The sequence below is a fragment of the Quercus suber genome, unplaced genomic scaffold, assembly GCF_002906115.3.
Source record: "Quercus suber isolate HL8 unplaced genomic scaffold, Cork oak 2.0 scaffold_19, whole genome shotgun sequence".
Classification (NCBI taxonomy): domain Eukaryota; kingdom Viridiplantae; phylum Streptophyta; class Magnoliopsida; order Fagales; family Fagaceae; genus Quercus; species Quercus suber.
Window position 1 is genome coordinate 1,130,045 of NW_027069484.1, and position 15,504 is coordinate 1,145,548.

The following is a 15,504-nucleotide window of genomic DNA, read 5'->3' on the forward strand; positions in this document are numbered from 1 at the left end:
CCTACAATCTTGAAAATGACTATAATATCCTCAAACTTAAAAAAATCCCTAGCATGCCTATCACATTGAACATGAGTTAATAATAGAATTACTAAGATGAGGTCATTTGGGCCAAAAGGATCTATGGTTCTATAAATAACCAATTGTAACATGTTTCCTATTCATTGAATAAGTGCGTGCAAATAATCAATGGTAATATGTTTCCTATTCATTGAAAAAGTGCCCAATCGTCCTTAGATTTAATTGTCTTTTACTTGGAGGAAGAAACCGCCTTGAAAATTACACATTAAGACAATGTTGATGTCATCTTAAGTCATTCCATCCATTGCCATTTGGAAAACACCTATATAACCCTCTTAAAATGAAACTATTTCATACTATAAAAAGAGAAAGTTAATGGTGCATTTCAAACAACAATAGATAGACATATTAAAATGACAGCGTTGTCAAAATAAATGAATTAAAATGACGAACTTTAACTGAGTGGAAAAAAATGATTATTAATCAAATTTAGATTCCGTTTGAAAACTGTTTATTTAATTGAAATTAAATTTTTTTTGGCTGAAAGTACTATAGATAAAACTAAAAGATAGTTAAAATAATACAGTAAGACTCATGAATATTACTAAAAAGTACAATAAAACCATAAATAATAGTAAAAATAAACTAAATAATAATAAAAATAAGTTAAATAGTAAAAAAAATTGGCTTTTAAAGCCAATACCAAACCCAACTTTACATGGAGTAAATTGTATTTTTGTGATTGAAAAAAAAAAAAGTCACATTTCACAAACTTTTAAAACTCTACGTAGTAAATTGGAAAAGAAGACAAATTTGAAGGATTAAAAAGACAAAATATTTAAAATTTAATTGCTATTTTTGAAACTCAAAGGATCAAATTGGAAAAAGAAATTGAAAAGTTTGGACACGAATAAATTAAAGGATAAAAGATTACGTGCCCAATTGTCCCGTCAACAGAACTTACATATATTCGGTGACTGTTGGATATCCCTTCCCCTCTCCAGTTGCTTTACCGCCGATTCACTCACTCACTCACTCTCATAAATTGCACCGATGTTTTAGCAAAAAAAGAGTTAGGGTAAAATACTTAAATTAGGGTTCATAAATTCTCAGGCGGTCGCCAGGAACCTGCGGCTCAACACTTCGGTTCTCAACGAGCTCATCGTCGACGATCCCGCTCGCTTTTGTTTCAAAGACGTCACCGTCGAATCGCTGAGCATACGGTTCTCGAACTGGTCTGAAACCGCCTTCGCAATCGAAGTTCGTGGAGTCAATGTCACACTATCGGCCGGGTGAGTCATTGCACTTTTTTCTCTGCGTGTGTCAGTGTGTGCGTGCGCGCTTTCAATTGTGTGAAATGTGAATGATATTTTGGGATTTTTTTTACTTGAAGGGATTTGAATGAAGAGGGGTATTCCATAAAGGTTGGGAAACCAAAGGATACGTTTTTAGAGGATATGAAGAAGAGCCTTTCTATGCTTGATCCTGAGGTATTTGCATTACATTGCTATGTTTCTTTAATTCTTTAGAGAATGAAATACGTTACATTTACACTATTGGTATGGAGTATATAATAATAGAAGTAATGAGTGAGCTATAGCGAGTGATTAAAGCTTATTGAGAAGTATAACTAGTGACATGTTCTTGAGAATGATCTATTGAATGTTGAGAGAGTTTTCATACTTACTAGTATACTTAATATATAGCAATTATTCTCTTTAACTCACCCAACTATTGAATTATTAAAAATAAATAAAAATTTATTTATAAAACATGTGGGTGAAAGCTTTGTGCATTGATCATTACTGCTGATGCTTTTATTTGACTTCAGGGTAGTGCTTTGCATGGTGCCCTTGAAAGGATCTTACCCACCAGTTTTTCAAGAAGTCAGTTTAGAACATCTTTTTGGAATCTTATGCTCAAACATTGTTGGCTTCAGATGTGTGATATTAGACTGCAAGTGCAGTTCCCCGTTTTAAATGATTTGTTTACATGTGCCTCGGAAATGAAGGAGCTTAATGCAGAATCTCGGTATCGTACACATGGCTGTCTTTTTAGAGGGCTTTGTGGTGCAATTTTTCTACCTTTGAAAAAGATTTCTTGTACTGTCAGTGGCAATGGTTTTGGGATTAGCTTCAAGAGAGGAGATCGGATAAACCGTGTTTTGCTTTCAACAGATATGTTAACTTACATTAAATTGGATGATCTTCAGCTTGTGGACTTCAATCTTTGGGTTCCAAAATTAAGCTTGTTTTTTTCGCCAGCTGATCTTTCTATGTATTCAGCAATGGGTAAAATATCATCTATTGAATCCAAGCCTGCTAGAGATGGTAGACAACTATGGCAATTAGCTGCAAGAAAATTTGGCCATGTGACTTCTGCTCCTAGAATATCATTCCGTAAACTAGTTGTTGTTGTTTGTCTTTGGCTACGTTATGTCAGTGCTTATGAGCATTTCTTGTCATTGGTTGGATATCCTTCTGATCACTTTTTAGAAAGATCCTGTACTGAGATGTCCAATGGAAAAAGGTTTTTGAGTTCTATCAAATACCATTGGAAGGTGATCTGCGATACTGAGAAAGAGTTGCCTGCTGAAGCTATTGCACGGGCGCGGCGAATTGCCCGTTACAGAGCAGCTTTGAATGTTCATAGTATCAAAGATACTAGCATGGAATCTGTTGTCACTAGTTACTTCAGGTTTCTTTGCAAGATTGTTGAACTACTAGCATGTATTTTGAAACTCACATGCAATGTATTCCATGCCATTGTAAAATTCTTACATTTGAGGAAAGTTTTGGTGCAAGATCAAAGAAATGATGGAGATTGTGGAACCGTCTTTGAAGATCCCTATGCGCGCAGTTGCTTCGTTTTGAACCTTGGGAGACTTGTAATTAATATTTGTCAAATGAATGAATGTCAACCTTCTGTAAATGAGAAGTTAGAATCACATATTGGGATCTCATATTCCAATTTCCTCTCATTCTGTCTTTCAATTGAAAAATTGTTATTAGTATATGTACAAAACACTTGTGAACATTCTGTCCTTCTATCCTGTGGGCAATTGAAGGTTAACTCATCATCATCTTTTATGGAAGCCTCTGTCGGGGAAAGCAGTTCAAAAAGTTATCCTAATTCTGTGGAAGGGCATAGGATGGAGAGAGTTGATGATCTTAAATCAATTTTGTGGGGTGAGCCTGCACAATCATTTGTCTTTTCAGAAACTAGTAATACCGTTGCTGCCGATGATGTTGAAGGTGCTTGCATACTGATCCTGAACAGTATTCTGAGGGAAATGTGGTTGAGATGGAGAAGAGCTTGCTTAGAATTTGAAGAACGTGATATTCAGTATTCAGAGAATCCATGCCTTCTCTGTGAGATGAAAAGCTCTTTGGCGTATCCAGGCCTCAAGAATCAAGATTCTGGATTTTGGAAATGCAGTTTGATACTAGGAAAGTTGAATTTGGCTTTGGGATTTTCATCATTACTGTCATTATCTCTGCTTCTTAGGCAGGTACAAGACACTCTTAGTAGGACTGAGGACAATGTGAGATCAATGGTTCTTTCACGTTCACCAAGAGGAGTTAATGTTCAACCAGAAATCAACGAGGATAGTAAATACAAGTTCAATGGTAGGGGAATGAAGACAGCCTTGCTTAGAATCCCTGAAAAACACATTGAACTTGGAATATTTATAGCTGGTCCTCATATCCATATATCATTGGGAAAAGAGTTTGATGGTTTGAATAAAGACATAAAACATGTAGATGTAGTTAATCAGGATGATTTTCACCTTGTGCTTGATCTTCATAACATTGAAGTTGCTGTTTGGCCGACGTCCAGATCTGATCTGGTATCATTGACTGGGTCCCTGGGTTCTGATGATGCAGAAAAGAAACATCTCTTGTTGAAAGAGCCTCAGATGATTGATATTCCCAAATTAGATAATGAAAAGTATGTATCTGAAGGGCGTGTTTCACTTGACTTATATCTGCGGGTTAATGGTTTAGATGCTTATGTGGAGGACTTAGCAGAGAAGCTACAAAGTCAAGTTGAAGTTAATTTGGAGGACTTAGCAGAGAAGCAACAAAGTGATGTTTTGGCATTAAAACCCATGACAGTCCACTTATCATCCATCAGGTAGAATTTTTGTATCTAGTTTTGCTTTATTTGATTGTTGCTCAGATGAACTCAGCAATGCCCTATCTGTTATTTCTAGTTTATTTTCTTCTCTACATCATGTTCATTTGCATTATTGATTTTATTTTTATGTTATAATTGATAAGTTACCACTTGTACCAAAAACTTAAGCTGTTACTAAATAGTGAATTTAATTATTTAACAATTGTTTTAATATTTCATCTCATGTATAGGCCCCATTCACCCTTAATAAGTGAGGGTCAACATAATAGTTTTTAACTTGATATCTTGGAGGTCGAGTAGAGACATTGTTCGAACTTTGGACCACTTACTTTGATATCATGATATATCACTTGTCTCAAAAGTTTAACTTACTTTGATACTATGATATATCACTTGTCTCAAAAGTTTAACTTATTAAAAAATGGTGAATTTAATCATTTAACAATTATTCAAACCATAATAAAACTTGCTTTAAGTACTTATGTCAAGAAAAAAAAAAAAAAAAAAAAACTTAATGCTGTAACTTTTAATTTCAAAAATATTTTTATTTTTATTGGATATTCCTTAGTATGATTTTGATATGTGGCAATTTTTAGAAAAATAAAATTGAAAATTATAGTTTAATTACACAGTAACAAATGAATGAATTCTTAGGTTTTGACGACATCAACTTATACTTACCTCTCATCATTTGTAGACATGGCTTAATGCACATTTTTGACAACCATTTTAGTTCTATATGGAATTCTCTGAATGTGAAACCATTAATTGTGGAATTTCTTTATAATCAACTATTTCTATTTAAGTTTTTGGGTACTACTAATATTAGGTAGCATAATTGTTGAAAATGTCGAGATTCAAACTCTCTCATTGTTGGGGTTTCTAATGTACCCTAACAGATATTTTATTACTCTTAAATAGTCATTAATGGGTAAATACATGTATCCCTTGTGAGTGGTAAAATAACAAAGCAATACATTTGAACTATATTATATATTCCAACACTCCCCCTCAAGCTGATACAAAGATATTTCTAGTTTGCTTTAAATAGTATGAAAGATTGGTGTGGACACAAGATATAGGCTTCCGATTATACAAATAGTTGAGAGACAGGGGATTTGAACCTTTCACATCTTTATTGCAAACACTAGGAGGTGCTAATTGAGTTGTAGCATATAAGGTTCTTGGCACAGGGAATGTAAGTTTTGTAAAATTAGAAGCAGCGATGAAGGAGTGGTAAGACTTGATGGTTGGGAGATGCAAAAGAGCAGGAGCTTTTGATCTTGGATCAATAGTCCATAAAAATAGAGAGAAATTGTAGGGTGGATGAAGTGGAAAAGCGCACTAGAAATATTGTGTGATTGTAAAATACCTATTAAGTTAAAGAGAAAATTTTATAAAATTGCTATAAGACCAGTTACGCTCTATGGTGGGCTATTAAGAAGCAGCATATTCATAAAATGTGTGTAACTAGAATGAGAATGTTAAGATGGATAGTAGAAATACATGGAAAGTTAGGATTTGAAATGAGGAAATTTGCTTAAAGATAGGGGTGACATTTATTGATGACAAAATGAAGGAAAGTTGCTTGAGATGGTTTGGTCATGTGCAGAGGAGAGTGATTAATGCATCAGTAAGACAGAGTGAAATGATTCAAGTTGAGGGAACAAAAAAAAAAATGTAGAGGAAGACCAATAATAACATTAGTAGAAGTTGAAAAAAAAAATGTTTCAATTAAGGAAGTAAGAGAAGTTATGACTTCAAAAAGAATAGAATGGAGGAAAAGAATACATATGACTGACACTAACTAACACTGTTGAGGATCCACAGTTGACCTCAAAAAATATGGGACTAAGGTTTTGTTATTGTTGTTAGTATTATTTTAATGGTTTGGTGCCAATTCCAGCCAACCCCAGGTGCTAACTCCTAGAGGTTTCCCTTGCTTGGTGCTGAATCCAATCCAGCCTAAGTTGCTGACACCTAGTTCTCAAATCTTTATTTTCCTGTTTTTCGGTTTATTTCGGATTGTTTTGGTTTGTCCTACATTAATTGTCTTGATTGTGAAAGAATTGCATTTGTGTTGCAGGAATTATCTTCATTCATTTAGCACAGCTGTTGTTGCTTTCTCAGCAGCTTTTTGTGGGAAGGCTATGGGAATCACCATTTTATCATATATGGATGAGTTGTATGCTCTCTTTCAGGTGTTGTGATTTTCTATTGCCTAATCAAATTTGATGTTTAATTGACTTTATTTAATGTTCTCGTTTAATAATGCATGCCTTCTTTTTTATTGAACATATCTTTAATTGAACAACTTTCTGTTTCTTTATTTGTGGGGCTCGCCTCTTCTTAATGAAAATAGTAGTTTCTGATTGTCTACACTATACATCTGTTACTTGTGAAGTTCTTCTTAAGCATGTCCTCTGCTGCAAGGACTCAATCCTATAAACATATTTGTGGAAGAAAGTAGTCTTTGATGGTCTTTGTTTCACTCTCAGGTTGTTAATCCGAATGTAATAATTATAGTAACTTCAAGATACTATGTATTTTCAGTGTTGGGTTCATTGTTGTACAAATGACAAATTGTAATTTATGACCAATGACCCTTGATTGAAATGAGTGAACATGTCTCTCTTTGTTAACAACTTTTCAATCTCTGATGGATATATTTTTCTTAGCATATGATGTACTGTATACTAAAAGTTGGGTTTTACACGTCATTACACCATGAGACTCAATGTGAGTTTTATATGTCATTGTTGTTTGCTGTGTTTTTGCCATTTGGATCACTAAAAGTATATTAAAGTTACCTAGGTGGTTTGCTTTGGGTGAAATTCTATTACCAAAGTTAGATTTCAAGAAATTTAAAAAATTTCAAGAAATTTAAAAGAATTTTTACTATTTATTTTAAATAACTTAAATGATTTATTATCATTTTTGGTTTTGATAAAACTCAGCCTTTTATTTGTACTCTATTTCATTGTTTGATTTCACTGATATTATTGGAATATATTTTTAATTCACATACTAATTTTTATGAATTTGTGCATTGCATGGTCATAGTACTAGTATAATTATTTTTGAAGGTTACAACTAAAATAAAAGAATAAATTTTAAAAAAGTTTCATGCCTTTGGGATAATTGGTTTTTGGATTATGGAATTAATATATGGCTTGCAAATTGTCTTCCAGAAGTTTGCCATTGTACTGCAAAAGGTTCATGTTTTACTGAAATTTATGTTGCTATTTTCTATATGCCAAATATTGTTGCCTTTAGTGCTATAAAGAGTAATTGGGCTTTGATTTGTGACTAACCTTAAGCTATTGACATTTTATAAGTTTGTGCATGGGGTATTTATGGGTATGGTCTGTGTGGTTATATTCTTGAAAACTAACAAATATTCCTACCCCCTCTTCCCCAAAAAGAAAAGAAAAGAAAAGAAAAATGATTTTGGTATCATTTGCATTTAAGTCTCGCATCAACAGTTAGTATATTTAGCAGAACCTTAGTTACGTGGGCATTGGGTGCATCCTGAACTCCCTTATCATTATTATTATTGAAATATGCACTTACAATTGTATGGGAAATTTTTTTTATTAGTTTTAAAACTCAACAAAGGCCGTAGACCAAATAATTTGAGTCAGCTGATAAATGCTTTACTGCCACAAGTTGTATCTAATATCTGGACTCATATTCATTTCAAAATCTTTTGCAAATTTCAGCCTTATTGTCCTTTTGGCACTTTCAGCTTTCTGGAAGTGATTTGATATCTTTTGAAGGTGCCACAAGGCAGGAAGGTAGACAGCTGGAAAGAATCTTGGTGGAGTTCTGAGAAAAAGTGTGCTGGTTACAGCTTTAAGGCAGATATGCCCATGAGTAGAACTGAATAGCGAGAAATGGTTCGAGACCCCAATATCTTGGGACTTAATGCTCTGAGTTTTAAATTTTAATTGTCTTGATGGCCATGGGTTGTGATAGTTAACATAATGACTTCAAGAATGCCAGCTTCTGTTTCCATTGGAGTTATTGTTGTACTGTAATTATCATTGTAATTCTTGTAGTTTCTTTCTAAATAAGGATTGATAATTAGGTGAACTGGAGAATTTTTGACATCGTGTGTTTGTTGTTTTCATCTTCTTATGTAGTATTTGCATGTGTGTGTATATCCCATGAGTTCTTTGTACATGATTAATTTATTTTTATTTTTTACCAATTTTGACTAAAGAATATTATTTTGTGATAGGTGGTTGGAGGTTTATATTCTGCAGTATCACATGTTTATCATAGCTTTGATCCTAGTGGTCCTGTACCTCAAGAATATACCACGCAAGAGACTGTGCTTGCTGAACCTGAAAAAGAGGAGATAATAGTAGAAGGAGATCCCTTGATTTATGTTAGTGTGCTATTTAAAATCTACGGAACCTTCAAACTCAAGTCGGTGGATATGGTTCTTCATGTTTCTAGGAGGAGCGAACATGTGGAGAGCTCCATGAAAATCTTTGATGCTTTAACTAGTAGAAAGTTTGCTGAAGGTGGTTTGTCTGATTGTGGAATACGGGCATCTGTTCAGCAAACAAGCTTTAAGATACCTTGCAAAGAACAAATGGAAGTTCTCATAGATTTTTCAGGGATCCAGTCTGTTATTTTTAGATATCAGAATCAAATAGGAGAAAATACTGATCAGTCTGTACTGAAGGATCTGTCTCTGCAATCTCTTGATAGCTTATATGAAATGTCACTTTCTACTTGCATGATTACTTTATGGTTGGCTCCCCCTGAATATGCATCATCTTCTGATAGTCTGAGCAACATGGTTGAAAATTCCACTTTGATAATTGATTCTGAAAATCCAACTCATTGGTTATTCACAAATATTGAACTGAATGAGATTGTTATTGCAAGATGCTCTCTAAAGAATGTTCTGGTTGGAGCACATCAGTTGAATACGCTTCAATCATCCCTTTCTGTTGGCAGTGAATTTCGAACAATCTCTTGGGGAATACAGGTGATAATTTGGTGGAGACTGGATTGGAGGAGAGCAATAATCTCCTTTACACTTCCTTTGCTGTATTTATTTGCTCATATGATTATTGTCAGAGACTTTTTTTTCTTTATTTTTTGTTATGCTTAAAAGATGAGTTTGCATTGTTGAAATGTCATGCATATGAATGTTGTTTTCTTCTTAGCTAAATCATTAAGTTTTTGTGATTAAAAAGAAAATCGTTAGTTTTCTGACTGTAGTGAAACTTGATGCTATTGGGCAGGGTGGTTTTGTTTTACTTGAAACAACAGCTTTGGCAATGTTCGTTCAATGGCTTGCTTTGTATCTTTATTGTGTCAGAAATCTTATATCTGTCATTCAATCATCTGATAAAAACATAAAAAAAGCGGAGCATGAGGAGGATGTGACTAGACTGGATGATCATTTTGTCAAGGACAATGCCCCAGAAATGCCCTGTGCATCTCGACATGGAAAAAAGGAACTGCTGGAAGCTTTTAAAATTGATGTGTCCCAATTTTCTCTTGTTCTCGTAATTGAAGATGAATCTGGTATGCTCCCCTTCTTTGGTCATAAGTTATAATTATGCCTAATATATCCAAATAATTATTTCACTAATGCAGGTGGTTTTCGGGAATTTGTGCTTGAGGTAGATGTCCATTTGAAATTTGAGTTGGCAAATATGAGAAGAAAGCTTATATTTGACCTATCTCGGTTTTCAATCATTTCTCAAGTCTTTCAAGAAAGTGTGGAAAATCAAATCCAAATTCCTCGTTTTTCTTCTGTCACATCAATTAATATGTCTTGCTCTGCATCTGGGGCTCCTGCTAAAGGACTTCAGCACAGAAATGTGATCCATCTTGATAATGAAGCAAGTTGCTCGAGGGATACTATAGAAAATTGTGTATCTGAGGAATTCTGTATAAGTCATCAGAACTGTATCTTGAAACAGTTAAGGGCTTCTGTGGCAGTTGAGAAGCCAGAGAATGGTCCTTTGCACCAAAATCAGGCCTGGTTAGGTCGTGGTTCAGTTTCTGGGTTTGATGTGACAATTTCTCTTTCCGAAATACAGGTGAGGAATGCTTTATTTCCTCCCTTTTTTTCAATAAAGTTGTTATGAGTCCTGTTAGGCATCATAATTATTTCTTGTGCTGATACTTTGTCCGGTAAAAGACATGCCTTAATCTTCTTTCTTACAAATATTAAGACATGGCTTACTGACCTTTACCTGCTATTGTTGCTTCAGATGATTTTGTCTACAATCTCAACCTTCTCTGGGTTATTTAGCAATGGAGCGACCAGCAAATTAAATGAAAGGATCTGGGCCAGTGGTCAGGAATCAGACAATAGTATGGAACCAATGTTTCCTAATGGTACTTTGATTATCTAAACATTTAATTATGTTTCTTGAAAATTTGATGGAAATTCAATTAATCACATTTATAATCTTTATAGGAGCAATTGTTGCAATTCAAGATGTTGACCAACACATGTACATTACCGTTGAAGAAGGAGATAATAAGTACAATCTAGTTGGTGCAGTTCATTATTCTCTTGTTGGAGAAAGGGCCCTTTTCAGGGTACGGAATTTCTAATACTGTACATTTATGTTTAATGTAGGGGCCTGAGAAATACCACTTTCCAAAATTGATGGATTCTGTTTATAATGTGTTAGTGTATTACAAATATAGGTACTGAGCATATATATGCGAATCCCTGTTTTGGTTTGCTGTTAAAGTTTTAAAATCCCAATTTAAAATATATGTTTCAGCACTAATGATGGCTCATAGGATTTTGGCTATGCTCTTAGGTTTATTAGTGGCGTTGAGACAGTGATGCTGTAATTATTGTGCATATGCTCTATTTGGGTACAATCTGGCTTTGGGTCTTGTCATTTGCTATGGGTTTTATTTTTTGGCATGCATGGGCTGCAGATATTAAAATTGTATATTTTGGTGAGATTCTCTACAAAGCTCTAGTATATCTGATAGGTTGCTGTGAGAAACCTAAGTGCTAGGTTGGCTTAGGTGACCAGACTTGATCTATTTGTTAATTTTTGAACTTTAGGTTTTTTGGGTCACTATTTTTTTTTTCCTGATAAGTCAGCTTCATTGAGTCAGTATAGTTACATGGTGCTCTAGCATTGCAGCACAGTTGGGTGGCACTGTCACCTTGTAGCAAACCTAGCTGGAAATGATTGTGGTGTCAATTCCAAAAGTATGTGGCAGTATAGTTTAGTTGTTTTCTGCTCACTTTTGCTTGGTGTGTGGGAGATCAAGTATGAGTCTTGCCATGTGGGCTTTGAAAGTAAGAGTCGTTTTTGTTGGGAAACCTTATTATACAGATAGAGAATTGTTTCAAGTTGGTCGAGTAGTATTAACAAAGATATGATATTGTAGCATGGAGAAGTTGTTAGTGTTAGTTGAAGGGGCTATAATGGGGTGAGGAATGTCACCAGGTAGTCATAGAATTAGTTTGTAAGAGATGTTGCATTTTGAGCTCTTGAGATGTTTGAATAGTGAATTTTTTACTTTCCATTTCCCTTTTTTTTTTTTTTTTTTTGATAAGTTACTTTCCATTTCCTTTTTGAACTCTTAGGTTGTTTCTCTTCTCCTGCTCCTCTCTTGTGTCTCTTCCCTTCTCCCATTCCTCCAACCAAAAAATGAAAAAAAAATCACCTCCCATGAAAAAGTGGTTATGTATTAGTAGTGTTCACATAGCAGTTGCTTTAATGCTACTTTTGGAGTAAGTAATATTGCGTAGAATCATCAGTAAAGAAGTCTGATTTGTAAATTATTGCAACAAGTAGTGATCCAACAACTCATCATTCCCTCATTTCTCTAGTGGGAATCATTGATTGTTCTTTGTAGTCTTTCAGATACCATCATGATGTGCCGTATGATGTCTGTTAAAACTTATTATACAGGTCAAGTACCAAAATCAAAGAAGATGGAAATCACGAGTTTTGTGGTTCTCCTTGATATCATTGCATGCCAAGAATGACTCAAGGGAGCCATTGCGGTTGAACTATAGGCCAGGATCAGGTTTTGTTGACATCTCCAGCACTAATGACAGTGGGTGGGCACTTTGGAGAGCACTTTCTTGTAAGCCTGAAAGTTATGATGGAGATATCGAGTGGGAGCATTACAATCAGTTGGTCAGAGGGACCTTTTACCTTGTGAATAAGAAGAATGATTGTGCTGTTGCTTTTGTTAATGGAGCTCCAGAGTTTGTTAGGAAGCCTGGAAATCCATTCAAGTTGAAAGTATTCACTGATCTTTCCATAGCTCGTGATGTTGTAAAGCTAGATAGCCACCCCATGGAAGCTTCTGAAACAAGTCTGCAACATAATGCACACATGGGTGAAGATAGCACTTCTTTACTGGGTAAAATTCTCCCTTGCATTGATATCACAATTAACCAAATTTCTCTAAACATTGTTCAACTCTTGGATACAAAGGACATCTTTCCTCTCCTTCGTGGTTGCATCAGTAATATTAAAATTATTCTACATGTTCTATCGACCAAAACCCGGGTTATAAGCACATCAAGTACTGCAATATATTACTTTGATGCCCAAAGAAACTCATGGTGAGTATTTAGTCCAGCTACTTTTACTTTCTTACCACTTTCCTTTCTTTGACATTTATTTCCCATCTAACTATCTTTTTATAAGGCTTCCATTTTGGTTCTAAATTGTAGGAGAGAATTTCTTTCCCCAGTTGAAATATGGATATATTACCGCTCCAGTTTCCAGATTCAGGGTCCAACAACTTCACATGGAGTTCCTGTTCATATCTATTGCAGAGTTGGAGAGGTTGAGACCATGATTCCTTAACAATATTGATGTTTTAGGACTCTTTTCTTAATTACTTCATTTTTAACAATCTGTATTGTGGCACTTAGCAGTTAAAGATATCCCTGACTGAGCTTTCACTGGACAAGCTTCTCTTTGTACTTGGGAAACTAGATTTGGCTGGTCCTTTTTCAGTGAGAAGCTCCATGATTCTGGACAATTGCTGCAAGGTCTGCTACTCTGCTATGTTATTGATCTATATGAAGCATCAATATATATATATATATATATCCTTATAATGTTTGTATGTGTCACTGCATTAACAGGCATGCATTTGCTTGTGCAGTTTATGTAAAATAGCTATTGTAGGAGTGGACTCTTATTTTATCAACGTTGTGGTGTGTAATGCCTCAAAAAAGAAAAAAAATCCCTTCTCTGTGGAGTTCTTGGATAGCAGGGAAAAAAGAAAGAAAGAAAGAAAAAAAGCTGGTGCATATGTATGCAGAAGTTGATAATTTATCAGACAAGAATAATTGACCCTATCTGACAAAATATATATTTTTTTTCTCCCTGATTGCAATCTAGAATCAATGTAGTTATAATGTCTGTTGTTACTTTTAGGCAAATATCGTGTGTTAACTTTTTTTTTTTTTGATAAGTAACAGAAAATATATATTAAAGAAATGTACTAGATAGGCAAAAACATCAAGAAACCAAATTACAATGACTTTAGAGATTGTGTGTTACTTACCATGACTTTAGAGATCTAGTATTTTGTATGTATTTCCATTATAATTACAGTACTGTTGATTATGCAACTTTGAAAGATTTCAAAGATTTTCATTTAAGTTAAGGAGGTTTATGATATGATAAGTAGCAATTGTCTATTGGGTGTTCACCATGTTCTCTTACCTAGGTGCAGAAGAAAGAGTGACGTGGGAGAAGCAAGAAGATTTTATTTAGTATTATTTATTTTTGAAAGTTAATTGTATTTTTATGTTTTAGGTCCTAGTAATTTATTAGGCTATTAGTATTTTAATTTGGAAGCAAGGTTATTTTTGTAATAAGGCAATTAGGATTTCCTAGCCAATTAGAGATAGGGTATAACAATCCTTTATAAGCAACCTATTGTACTCCTTAAGGAGTTAGTTGATATTTTGATGAACGAAAAAAATGGCCGTTTGGTCTCTTTTTGGTCAAGTGCTAACTCGATGTTTACCTTAGGTGCTGACTCCTAGTGGTTTTCCTGTTTGGTGCTAACTCTAGGTAAGGCCTAACCTCCGTTTGGGAAGCGTGTTTTGCGTGTTTCCTAGCGGAAGCATTTTTTTCTGTGGGTCCTGTGCACTGTTCATGGGACCCACAAGTACCTTCATTCAGCAACTTTTTCTTTAAAATTGAGTCCCATGGTACTATTCATACATTTAAAAATTATTTTGCTATAGTAATTTTAGTAATAAGCGGTATCCAAACAAACCTCTAGTTGCTGACTCCTAGGTTGTATCCTCTATTTTCTTGTTGTTTCATTTTGTTCTGGTTGTCCTACCTCAATTTTGGTATTAGAGCAAACACCGATCTATTTGAAGCATCATTGTAGTCAATCCTCTAGAACCAAACAAAAAAAGAAAAAGAAAAATAAAAGACATTCACTATACTTTTTTTCCACCACCAGAAATCCTGCGCCCACACCACACATAATAATATATAAAAAAATACTATTTGGTCTCTTTTTGGTCTGGTGCTGACTCCAAGTCCACCCTACGTGCTGACTCCTAATGGTTTCCCTGCTTGGTGCTGACTTTAAGCAAGGCCTAGGTGCTAACTCCTAGGTCACATCCTTTATTTTTCTATTCATTTTGTTCTGGTTCTTCCACGTCAAAGAATCCCAAAAAGAAAAAGAAAAAAGACAGATCTAAAGTGATTCTGTTAATGATTTTCCTTTAAAGAATTGAAATATGATAGACAGCTCTAAAATCTAGAATTTATTTCCCAGAACCTCTGATTTTAACATGGTGATGTATTTCTTTATTTATTTATGAATAATAGATTATTATTAACCAAAGAAGAATAGAGTACAAAAGTTCAGACCACATAAACCAGCAGCAACCAGCTGCACACCCAGACAAGCCTACAGAAACAACTCACAATTGAAATCTATTAGTAACACTACAAACAAACCACACTATAGACTAACTACAACTCAACAAAGACCAAGATAGCACTAAAACTCTGAAGGTTTTTTCTTTGGAATATTCCCTTCAATTCTCCATTTTATCTCATTCTCAATGCCTTTTTCCATTTGGTCTTCAGTCAACTGAGTTTTCAAAAATCTGACATTGTTTCTTTGTCTCCATAAATGATATAAAACAGCAGCAATTAACATTTTAACAACTCTATATCGGACATTTTTCCCTCCTAGCTATTGATTCCATTTTATTACCTTATGCCAGTGGACATACACTTGCTGCCTAAGACAATCCCATACCACTCTCTTCCAGATCCTACTAGAGAAAAAACATTCAAGGAATAGATGATCCCTTGTTTCACACTG

General features: G+C 34.5%; 1 protein-coding gene across 1 annotated transcript in view; it reads left to right on the plus strand.

Annotated features, from left to right (window-relative positions):
* The first annotated feature begins 1,114 nt into the window (after positions 1–1,114).
* LOC112038075 (uncharacterized) overlaps positions 1,115–15,504 on the plus strand; it is a 39,895-nt gene continuing 25,505 nt past the window's right edge. The window contains 12 exon segments of the mRNA XM_024070894.2: positions 1,115–1,313; positions 1,415–1,511; positions 1,853–4,158; positions 6,248–6,362; positions 8,405–9,166; positions 9,426–9,711; positions 9,784–10,232; positions 10,407–10,533; positions 10,616–10,740; positions 12,087–12,751; positions 12,863–12,977; positions 13,070–13,186. Of these exon segments, the coding sequence (XP_023926662.2) occupies positions 1,479–1,511; positions 1,853–4,158; positions 6,248–6,362; positions 8,405–9,166; positions 9,426–9,711; positions 9,784–10,232; positions 10,407–10,533; positions 10,616–10,740; positions 12,087–12,751; positions 12,863–12,977; positions 13,070–13,186 (5,100 nt within the window). The 5' untranslated portion in view covers positions 1,115–1,313; positions 1,415–1,478.